We start from the raw sequence: 12,246 nt of genomic DNA on the forward strand, positions 1-12,246 counted from the left end.
ACAAAGTCCTGTTGACAGGACTTTTTTTCTATTCTGCATAATGGAAACGAGACGGATCCGTTATGCTTGCCCATAGACTTCTATTATGACGGAAATGCCTTTTAAAAGCTTCTATTTTCATTCCGTCATAATACAAGTCTATGGGCAGCATAACGGATCCGTCCTGGTTTCCATTATGTAGGACTGGACTCCTGCATAATGGAAACCAGGACGGATTCGTTATGCTGCCCATAGACTTGTATTATGAAGGATCAAAAAGGAATGCCTCTTAAAGGCTTCTCTTTTGACGTCCATCTTATGGATTGCGTTATTTTTGTTATAACGAAAAACAATGACGGAATCCATAACGGTGATGTGAACTCACCCTTAGTTAGAGGTTTGATAAGAAGATACTTATGCTCTGTTTTCTCGTGCAAAAAAAACTTCTTTTCCTAATAAAGTATATCACAAAAATATTTAACGTCTCTTTTCTTTGCACTATATTTAAAATACACTGAAATAACAGTTATACTTTAAGGCGCTAAGACTTTGACAAGGGCCAAGTTGTGAGAGCTGGATCAAAGCATGTCAAAAATGTCTGATTTTGAGGGGGTGTTACCTACCAAAAGTGGTCACATCAATGAGCCTCTTCATGGGTGTATAGTGTTGAATGGTGTCTGGTTTTTATAATTCTTTTAAACTGGAATCTGCTCTAGATTTTTTATAATGAAAATTGTTACTGAAACGTGTTTGACTTTTTAATTATATTCATTTAAACTCAAATTTTACAGTTGGAAGATGCTCAAACCAAAAGGCAGGAAAAACTTATAGAGAAGCACAAGGAGATTCGACAGCAAATATTGGACGAAAAGCCAAAGGTAACGTTTTCTGTATCTAAACTAAAACAATATTTTTACATTGTCAAAAAAAAATTACAGTTTAGAAAGATTATATTTCTGAGCTCATTTTATTTTATACAATTAAAATGTGTGCTTTTGACAACTAAAATGACAAATGGTATTGTTGCTTAGAGCTTGGTCACTCTAGTCCTTACTGTAGAGGATTATCTAGTAAGGTTATAGTGAGATGGATACCTGAGATAGATCCCACATGAAGACTTAAAGGGAACCTGTCATCAGGATTTTAGGTATAGAGCTGAGGACATTGGTTGCTAGATGGACGCTAGCACATCCGCAATACCCAGTCCCCATAGCTCTGTGTGCTTTTATTGTGTAAAAAAAAACGATTTGATACATATGCAAATTAACATAAAAGAGTCATATCTTATTTGTGTGACCAGAGAAGAGTCATATTTTCAAGCTCTGACTCATCTCAGGCTAATTTGCATATGTATCAAATATCTAGCAACCCATTTCCTCAGCTCTATACCCAAAATCCCGGTGACAGGTTCCCTTTAAATAACAGTTAAAAAAATGTTTTTATTCTTCAAGTTTTTTTATAAATGAACAAAGCTTTACAGATATGCCCTTACATACCTTTCTTCTTGGATCAACATATCCTGAAATGTGTGGCGCTAAATAACCAGCTTTGAAAAACAAAAAACTATTTTGTAATCTTCTGTTATCGGTGATACATCTGTGTGTAGTTGTGATGCGAATTACAGCTTGTCAATGATTTTGCCAGCATATCTCAATATTCTCTTATATACTCTATTCGGTTTGTTTCATGAAGTCCTTAAAGGCTATGGACATCTTCATGACAATTTTTTATGATTGTATTTTACTCATTTTGGACTAAATATTTTTTAATTTGGCATTTATTAAAAATGTTTAGATGTTTCCAAGATGCAAGGGTTAAAACTCTATTTGCAAGCTGTCACGATCTGTTTTCTTTCAATCCTGTCATCTGGCAGCTCATGTGTAGCGCTTATCTCTGATCTTTTGACCTCATAAATACTTATTATAGCTCAATTCTTATGTAAGTGATAACAATATGGCCTGAATACATGTTTGTGAGGTCAGGAGATCAGAGATAAGAGCTACACATGAGCTGTCACCCTTCCAATGAGCTGCATTGTCAGTGCAGATGAGGATTTCTGGTGCCACTTTGTTTGGTTGTTTGTCAAGTAATCGGCAACATCTTTACTCATGCCAGTTATCGAGATTAAGTATTTGTATGCATGTTTTTTCCTAATAATTGGCCCTTAGAATGAGGGGGGTTATTTGACAAATAGTGCAGCATTTTTGTGTTGTTCCTTGCAATCCATTGAACATGGACACAGGGCCGGTGCTACCATAAGGCAGACCAAGCGGCCGCCTTAGGGCGCACCCTGGGGGAGGGCGGAAAAATGTGACATGGAGGGGGAGAAATGTGACATGGGGGTCTGATGGCTGACATTGGGGGCTGATGGCTGGGGGATGATGTCTGACATGGGGTTCTGATCTGAGGTCTGATTAACATTGGGGGTAATCCTCCTCTAAAACCTAGGTGTGTCTTAGAGGGCGAAAAACATGGTCCTTAAACCAGCCATTGTCTGAAGCAGAGAGAAGATACCAGGACCACAGAGAGGAGAAGCGTGGGGGGGGGGGGGGGGGGCGCCGCCAAAATGTAGCTTCGCTTGTGTTGGCAAAAAAAATTTGCATCGGCCCTGCATGGACATATTATATTCTATAATTAGTTAGACTCCAAGGTACTCTTTTTGTCTCTCTTTGCCTGACTATTTTGCGATTAGTTAGTGCAGCATTGTATATTTAACAGATTTGCTTGAACATGCTTGTGTTTTCATCAGACTTCGTTCCTCCCAATTAAACTGCTACTTACCTTTGTTAACGATAAAAAAATAAATACAATGAACATAATGGGGGATAGTTATCATGAGGGGAATGTTCACAGTTAGTTTTCCAGAAGTTTGCATTGCCTTAATTAGCTCCAAATTTATTAGAAGTCATACAATGTTTGCTAAATTTGCAGCATCTATAAGCCTAACACTTCTGTCTTGAGATGTTACACCGCTTTCTATGCCATCCCTTTACCGGAGTGAGTCGCAGTTCATAAATGTGACTTAAATCAGCTTGATAAGCCAACCATGGCTTCTTCTCCACCTTTTTTTTTAAAACTGGAGAGAGTGGTGTGAAAATGGTTAATGTCACAATTTTTTCGCAGATAAGCCCAGAAAGCTGTAATGTTCTATTTTGCTGCTTTTTGAATGCAGAATTCTACAGTATAGGGATTTCTAAATGCACCCCCCCCCCCCCAGTAAAAAAAAAAACATTTGTGTTTTTCTTAGTAATGACATGTAACCATTGCTGTCTCATTTTCAGTTGACCATCACTCATCTTTTATGTGCTGATAGTATTTCTATTTTATAACTTGATGGTCTTTTGATTGCACAAACAATTACACACACAGTTTTTAGAGTCACAACATTTGGCAAGCTATGATTCCTTAAAGGGGGTCTCCAGGAATTATTTAAAAGATCCACCAACAACCTGTCCTAGAATGTGAGGAGGACTGGTTGCTGTCACTTGCAGAGCTGCCTATGAGGGTGAGAGGTCAAGGGCCTCACTACACACTACGCTGTGGCACTTGCATATACTTCACATTGGTGAGTGTTCCTGTCAGGCTGCTCAGCCATTATGGCATATCATAGACATACTTGCATAATTACCATTTATTGTAGAGCAGTGTAGTGAAGCCCCACCCCATCACCCTCTTAGGCAGCTCTGCCAGTGGAGGTAACCAGTCCTGCTCAAATTCTAGGACAGGTTGCTGGTGGCCATTTTAAATCATTCACCAGAGATAAACTTCTACACATTGTTTGTCAGTCTGCAAGAAATCTCACAGAGAACATACCGTAGTTAAGATTGTGCAAAATTTGAAATACATGGCTATTTAGTAGTGTTGAGCGAGCATGCCGCGTGTGCTCGAGCGTGATGTTCGAGTCTTCTCTCAGCACATTTGTTGGCTGCTACGCAGCCAATAAACGTGTAGGTAAGCACTGCTACTCACTGTAATGCCGTAGCCATGTTGGTTACTGGCAATACAGTGATTGGCTGTTCGGAACGCGTCATTGGGTGCTATAAAGCGGTGGCCGTCCCTTGTTACTCAGGCCCCAGCCGCCACTATTTTGCCCGGTGTGCGTACCCCACCTTACACCAGCATGTGTCCCATAACATCACCCATGCCCTGACCAACGCAGTTATTGAGAAAGTCCACTTAACGACTGACACATGGACAAGTGCTTGTGGCCAAGAACGCTACATTCCCCTGACGGCACACTGGGTGAACGTTGTGGAGGCCGGGAGCGAGTCGTACCCTGGGATGGCACAGGATTGCGGGCCCTACTTCCATCAGGATTTCCGCCACCACCTACATTAGTGGCTGCATCCCCCCCTTCTCCTCCTCCACTTCTACCTCTGAATTGTCATCTTGCAGCACCAGCCAGTCAGTAGCTGGAAGCAGTGGGGAAGCGGCAACAGGCCGCGCTGAAACTTATTTGCTTAGGTGACAAACAGCACACTGCTGTAGAGCTGTGGCAGAGTATAAGGGCCCAGACTGAGCTGTGGCTCTCGCCACTCAACCTACAACCAGGCATGGTTGTGTCTGATAATGGCCGTAACTTGGTGGCGGCTTTATAGCTCGGCAAGCTCACACACATACTATGCATAGCCCATGTGTTAAACTTAGTGGTTCAGCAGTTTCTCAAAACCTATCCCAATTTTCCTGAGCTACTGGTGAAGGTGCACCACGTGTGTGCCCATTTCTGAAAGTCATCTACAGCTTCCACCGGTCTGGCAGCGCTGCAGCAGCGCTTGCATATGCCAGCTCACGACTGTTGTGCGACGTGAGCACGGGCTGGAACTCCACGTTCTACATGTTGGCCAGGCTTTGTGAGCAGCAGAGGGCAGTAGTGGAATACCAGCTGCAACATGGTAGTCGCCTTTCCAGTCAGCTTCCGCTCTTCATAAGCGATGAGTGGGCATGGATGTCTGACCTCTGTAAGGTTTTACGCAACTTTGAGGAATCAACACAGATGGTGAGCGGCGATGCCGCTATTATCAGCGTAGCCTTCCCACTTCTGTGTCTACTGAAACGCTCGCCGCTCACAATGAAGGCAGACACTTTGCATGTGGAAGAGTTGGAAATGGGGGAAGACAGTACACAGGGTGATAGCCAGACCACCCTCAGTTCATCTTCTCAGTGTGAATTGGATGATGATGAGGAGGAGGAGCAAGAGACGGTTGCCTCCGCTACAGAGGGCATTACCCATAGCAGGTTTATTCCATCTGTTCAGCATGGAAGGGCCGAAGAGGAGGAAGAGGATGAGAAGATTGAGAGTCATCCTCCTGATGAGGACAGCAAAGTCTTGTCTTTTGGGATTCTGGCACACATGGCTGACTTTATGTTATGCTGCCTTTCCCGTGACCCTCGGGTTATATGCATTTTGGCCAACACTGATTACTGGTTGTTCACCCTTCTCATCCCCTGCTACAAAGCGATTCTGTGGTGGAGAGGACTAGCAAAATGGTGCTCCAAAAATTTCCAGCTGACAACGTTGGCAGCAGAGTACGTAGTTCCTTGAGCAACCAAGGAGTGGAGACGAGGGGAACACACAGCGGTTCCAACAGAGGCAAGGCGACACTCTCCAAGGCCTTGGACAGTTTCATGACAGCCCACCAGCACCCTCACCCTGAAGCGCCTCCTACTGTCACAAGGAGGGAAAAAATTTGGGAAGATGGTAGAGTACGTAGCAGACCGTATCTGTGTCCTCAATGATCCCTCTGTGCATTACAACTATTGGGTGTCCAAGCTGGACACGTGGCACGAACTGGCGCTCCACGACTTGGAGATGCTGGCCTGCCCTGCCGCCAGCTTTTTGTCAGAGCAGGTATTTAGTGCTGCTGGGGGCATAATAACTAATAAGCGCATCCACCTGTCAACTGAAAATGCTGACCGGTTGACTCTTATTAAAATGAACAAGGCCTGTATTGCCCCTGATTTCTCTACTCCACCCTCCACCAGAGGAAAGCGGCTGAACATAAAGACACGTTAAATGTTGCTTTTATGGTGTATTGAATACACTGTATTCCAATGCACCCCTTCCACCACAAAAAAGGGTATATGGTTCAATCTTTCTTTTCCTCCTCCTCCATCATATCAACATGCTTATTAGGCTGCCCTCGCTCCTAATGTTTTAGAGGGTCAGCTCAGTAGCAGGCCCTCAACCATAATTTTTTCCATGGTCAGATCAGCAGCAGACACTCGCCCCTAATGTTTTAGAGAGTCAGCTCAGCAGCAGACCCTCACCCCTAATGTTTTAGATGGTCAGCTCAGCAGCAGGCCCTCGCCCATAATGTTTTAGATGGTCAGCTCAGCAGCAGACCCTCGGCCATAATGTTTTAGATGGTCAGCTCAGCAGCAGGCCCTCACCCATAATGTTTTAGATGGTCAGCTCAGCAGCAGACCCTCGCCCATAATGTTTTAGATGGTCAGCTCGGCAGCAGGCCCTTGCCCATAATGTTTTAGATGGTCAGATCAGCAGCAGACCCTCCCCCATAATGTTTTAGATGGTCACCTCGGCAGCAGGCCCTCGCCCATAATGTTTTAGATGGTCAGCTCAGCAGCAGGCCCTTGCCCATAATGTTTTAAATGGTCTGCTCAGCAGCAGTCCCTTGCCCATAATGTTTAAGATGGTCAGCTCGGCAGCAGGCCCTCGCCCATAATGTTTTAGATGGTCAGCTCCGCACCAGGCCCTCGCCCATAATGTTTTAGATGGTCAGCTCAGCAGCAGGCCCTCGCCCATAATGTTTTAGATGGTCGCCTCGGCATCAGGCCCTCGCCCATAATGTTTTAGATGGTCAGCTCGGCAGCAGGCCCTCTATCATAATGTTTTAGATGGTCACCTCGGCAGCAGGCCCTCGCCCATAATGTTTTAGATGGTCACCTCGGCAGCAGGCCCTCGCCCATAATGTTTTAGATGGTCAGCTCAGCAGCAGGCCCTTGCCCATAATGTTTTAAATGGTCAGCTCAGCAGCAGTCCCTTGCCCATAATGTTTAAGATGGTCAGCTCGGCAGCAGGCCCTCGCTAATAATGTTTTAGATCAGGCATCCTCAAACTGCGGCCCTCCAGCTGTTGCAAAACTACAACTCCCAGCAAGCCCGAACAGCCTACAGGTATCCGCCTACAGCAGGGCATTGTGGGAGTTGTAGTTTTACAACAGCTGGAGGGCCGCAGTTTGAGGATGCCTGTTTTAGATGGTCAGCTCCGCACCAGGCCCTCGCCCATAATGTTTTAGATGGTCAGCTCAGCAGCAGGCCCTCGCCCATAATGTTTTCGATGGTCGGCTCGGCAGCAGGCCCTCGTCCATAATGCTTTAGATGGTCAGTTCGGCAGCAGGCCCTCTATCATAATGTTTTAGATGGTCAGCTCGGCAGCAGGCCCTCGCCCATAATGTTTTAGATGGTCAGCTCAGCAGCAAACCCTCGCCCATAATGTTTTAGATGGTCACCTCGGCAGCAGGCCCTTGCCCATAATGTTTTAGATGGTCAGCTCAGCAGCAGGCCCTTGTCCCATAATGTTTTAAATGGTCAGCTCAGCTGCAGTCCCTTGCCCATAATGTTTAAGATGGTCAGCTCAGCAGCAGGCCCTCGCCCATAATGTTTTAGATGGTCAGCTCCACACCAGGCCCTCGCCCATAATGTTTTAGATGGTCAGCTCAGCAGCAGACCCTCGCCCATAATGTTTTAGATGGTCAGCTCGGCAGCAGGCCCTCTATCATAATGTTTTAGATGGTCAGCTCAGCAGCAGGCCCTCGCCCATAATTTTTTCCATGGTCAGATCAGCAGCAGGCACTCGCCCATAATATTTTAGATGGTCAGCTCAGCAGCTGGCCCTTGTGAGACTGGCATCGTGCAAGTCTCACGCATGCGCGGTGCGCTCCTTGTCACTGCGCGATCCCGTCTCCGACTCCCGCACTCAGCCGGCCACTTTCCTCTCTCTGCACATGCCCTGGGCTTTTCCATCGTGCGCCCGTGCCCGGTGCATGTGCAGAGGGAGAAAAGTGGCAGCTGAGTGCGGGAGCCGGAGACGGGATCGCGCAGGGACAAGAAGCGCACCGCGCATGCGTGAGACTTGCATGATCCCAGCCTCACAGCAGGATGTCAATCACAGTGAAGGGAGGAAGCTTAGCTTGACTTGAAGCGAGTAGGCCGCTGCCCCCTTGACTTCAAACTCGGCTGTTACATAGCACGTGCAGGGGATTAAAGTTTGTTTTTCAAGATTTTGGTGCATCTGGCTTTAGGAACATACTGCTGGCTACTTTAAAGTAATGCTGGTGGTTTGGGAGGCATTTTTTAGGTGATGGATTCCCTTTAAGGGGAATGGCTTAGCCAAGAGCAGTAGGGCTTAGTCTTCCTGTTCTCCTATTGCAGTCAGAGCAGTGGAGGAGGTTCCTTCTGCAGCCAGTTATTTTACAGTCAGACACAGGAATAAATTACTGATCTACTAGGAAACATATAGAATAATTCTTTATTTACTGTTTACAGTTTTGATTGCAAGACAAGACAGAATGCTGGCAAGGGTATTAAGGGAGGAAGTGCAATTTATTTTTTTATTTTTTATTTTCTGTTAGTGTTCCTTATAGAACAACTACACTACATACAACTTCTTAGGATTGTGGCTAAAAAGCTGAATAAGTATGAATTTAAGAAGACTTTTGATATAGATAGAACATGGGCTAAGTAATCTCTTACTCAGTAAGCACAAACTTACAGTAGTTTGAATGCTTGGAAAGTATGGCCTGTTTTAAAAAGCCCAGAAACTGGTAAACTGTACATTTGTACTCCAAAGACCCCTCTTCCAGCACATGATGGGTTTATTTGGGATCAGTTCACAATGAATGCTGAACTTCTTTTCTGCTCTGTGATGAACTCTTGGAACATTTTAGCACTAGCTATTTGAGCCAGCAGAGCCTGTTCGATTCACTCACTAAATTCATTTAACTCGAGTCCTGATATATAACTGCTAAGTCACAGACTATATTGTATCTGTTGATGTGATCTATGGTCACAGCTACTCTAGTGTGGAATAAAATAATGAACTCTTCCCTCAGCCAAAACTTAGATTAAGGAACTCTCCAATGTGAATCCAATATAAAATGACAGTGAGCAGAGGACAATGAACGCACTTTAGCTATTATTCATGGAGTTTCCCTGCAAAAAATAATCTCACTGTTAAAGTCAATGGGGATTTTCTGCATGAAATCTGCTCTGGTACCTCAATATAAATTTACATGCTGTGAATTAAAAAATCCGCTCACATGGAAAATTCTGCACAGTGTAGATGAGATTTGAAAAGTTTCTTCTACTTAGCACTATGTGCAGGTGGCCTAATGGGGCATATGATAAAGCAATTCTATAGCGAAAGCAAAAAATGAAAATGGATCCAAATGTCTTAAAATCCTTGATTCTTTATTCAGTATTAGTAATAACTACGTTAGCAGTACTTTATGCACCCAGTGCCTATTTGTTATTACAAATACTGAATAAAGAATCGAGGATTTTAAGACACTGGATCCATTTCCATTTTTTACTTTCTTTGTTGACACACTCCTGGGTCGGGAATTTGGATCCGACTGTTATTCATTATTAGCTACCGCACCTGCGATACGTGATACCGGTAAGGTATTGTCTTTCTATAGCATAGTATATATATATTATAGCAAAAAAATGTACTATACTCCTGGCAAATAGGACATAATATAGGGTTATATCGTGCTCAAGGTGGTCACTCTGCACTTGGGTGATAAATGATGTCTTAAAGAAACAGTATAGTTTAATGAAAGTCAATGTCAATAGTCGAGTTCAAAACAAAGCCTGATATTTGGGGTAAAGAAACTCACTTAAATTTTTATTTTTTCTTCTTTTTTTAGACCTCTGTTTCAGCATTTTAAAAGAAACATAGTTTTTTTTTCTAATTCACTTATTAATCCACTTGATGCCTCAGGAAGCTCGGATAATGCCTTTTTTTTGAACATTTTCACAATATCTGTAACCTGTCACTAAAATTGGGACATTCATGTTTACATCTAGAGACCTACTACTTGTCACAGCCGTTTCTTTTCTACAAATATAACCAGTCTACTATAAGAATGATGCAGCTTGAGCTCCAGGCTGTTATATTTTATGTACACTAATACATTGTAGCAAACTTCCAGGACTGTCAGATTTGTTAAATGCTCACTGTACTTTTACACAACTTTTCATAAATATATAACACAGGTGTATATAAGAATTTTTTTTAAATACATTATCAGAGAAAAATGCCTTTCTTATCAGCTTTCTTCCTCCTCTTTATCCTTAACTAACTTTCTCTTTTAAATTTGTGAGAAATCTGTCTTTTGAGACCAAGACGGTCTGCCTGCTCACTGAAGGATTATATTACATCATCCCATAGACGTCTGTGAAAAGGGGAGGGTAGAGGAAGGATTACGTGCAGAGAGAAACCAGAAGACAAAGAAAGACAGACATGAATTGGTAATGCCTGCAAGCAACTGGTTTTGCCAAGGAAATCACGTACAACTATGCATTTCCTATGTGTTGACCGCTGCACTAGAAATGTAACATTACATGGCTGTCATTAATGTGACAGCTTAAGAATAAAAGCTGTTCATAAAGGGACCTGGGCAGGCCACCCCCTCTAAGATGCCCTTAGGCCCTAATGCTGGGTCAGGAAACAATGGGTTTCCATATTCCTCAGTGCTTTACTATTCAGAAGGCACATGTAAAAATCAAAATAGACATCACAGAATTACAGGCTAATATATAAGTGAAACACTAAGAGTGAAGACCCTGCTCACAAGAGGGTAAGTACCGTAAGTAACTGGCTCAGTGATACAAAGCAGATGGTGGTTATTAACTGTACACACTCAGATTGGGTACCACAGGGGTCAGTATTGGGTCATTTTCTCTTCAATATATTATTAATGATCTTGTAGAAGGCTTGCACAGTAAAATATCAATTTTTGCAGATGACACTAAAGTTTGTAAAGTAATTAACACAAAAAATGACAGTGTACTGCTACAGATCGATCTCGATAGATCGTGGCTTGAGTAGGGAAGTGTCAGATGGGGTTTATGAGGGGCCTGGATGTATTTCTGGAGAGTAATAATACTACAGGTTATAGTTACTAGAGATGGGTCGTTGATCTAGGGAGTTATTCTGATTACCTGATTAGAGTTGTGAAGTAATTTTTCCCCTAATATAAGGAAAATTGGCTTCCACCTCATTGGTAGTGATGAGCGGCAGGGACAATATTGGAATTCGCTATATTTTGCGAATATTTTGTAGAATATTCATCATGTATTCATGAATTCGCGAATTCGAGATTATATTCTTGATTGCGAAAATCGGCAATGTATTATTTGCATGATGCGCACAAAATAATGTCGTTGGGTAGGCAACTTTTCTATTGGTTGCTAGGGATGTTGCTAAGCTGTGACAAAGCTTTCTCATTGGCCCACACGCTAGAAGAAGAGAGGGATGATCACCTGATGTGTACTGTGTAAAAAAAATATAAGAATATTCGTCATTACGAATATATAGCACTATATTAAAAAATTTTGCGAATTTTCGAAGTGCAGATATTCGCGATAAAAATGTGCCTTTCGAATATTCACACTCAACACTACTCATTGGGTTGTTTGCCTTTCTCTGGATCAACTTGCAGAATAACAGGCTGGATCTACAGATGTCTTTTTCAGTCTTACTTTCATGCTACTATGTTACTATGTATCAAAGCCATTCTCTCATCAAATACTGTACATATGCCACCACAAGTGACACTATGCATACAGACCTGCTAACTATGTTTTGTCCTGTGGAAGAAGAAAAGGGAGAAAGAAAGGGAAAACGGTTCATAAGTGTCAGGACAATAGATTTTATTTTGACACATACACTGAACCTTTTCTAAAACACCACCTATTTGAGAAGAATACTCCCTTAGGCCTCATGCACACGACCGTGACGTTTTTTGCGGTCCGCAAACCGCGGATCCGCAAAAAAACAGAAGCCGTCCGTGTTGCCTTCCGCAATTTGTGGAACGGAACGGGTGCCAGCAATATAAATGCTTATTCTTGTCCGCAAAGCGCGGACAAGAATAGAACATGTTATATTTTTTTTGCGGGGCCGCGGAACGGAGCCACTGATGCGGACAGCACGCGGAGTGCTGTCCGCATCTTTTGCAGCCCCATTGAAGTGAATGGGTCCGCATCTGAGCCGAAACAATGGTCGTGTGCATGAGGCCTTAT

General features: G+C 43.3%; 1 protein-coding gene across 1 annotated transcript in view; it reads left to right on the forward strand.

Moving 5' to 3' along the window:
• PLCB1 (phospholipase C beta 1) overlaps positions 1 to 12,246 on the forward strand; it is an 882,984-nt gene that overhangs the window by 793,268 nt on the left and 77,470 nt on the right. Inside the window, exon 31 of the mRNA XM_044292378.1 lies at positions 771 to 857. Within this exon, the coding sequence (XP_044148313.1) occupies positions 771 to 857 (87 nt within the window). The remainder of the gene's footprint in view (positions 1 to 770; positions 858 to 12,246) is intronic.

The sequence above is a fragment of the Bufo gargarizans genome, chromosome 4 (genome assembly GCF_014858855.1).
Source record: "Bufo gargarizans isolate SCDJY-AF-19 chromosome 4, ASM1485885v1, whole genome shotgun sequence".
NCBI lineage: Eukaryota > Metazoa > Chordata > Amphibia > Anura > Bufonidae > Bufo > Bufo gargarizans.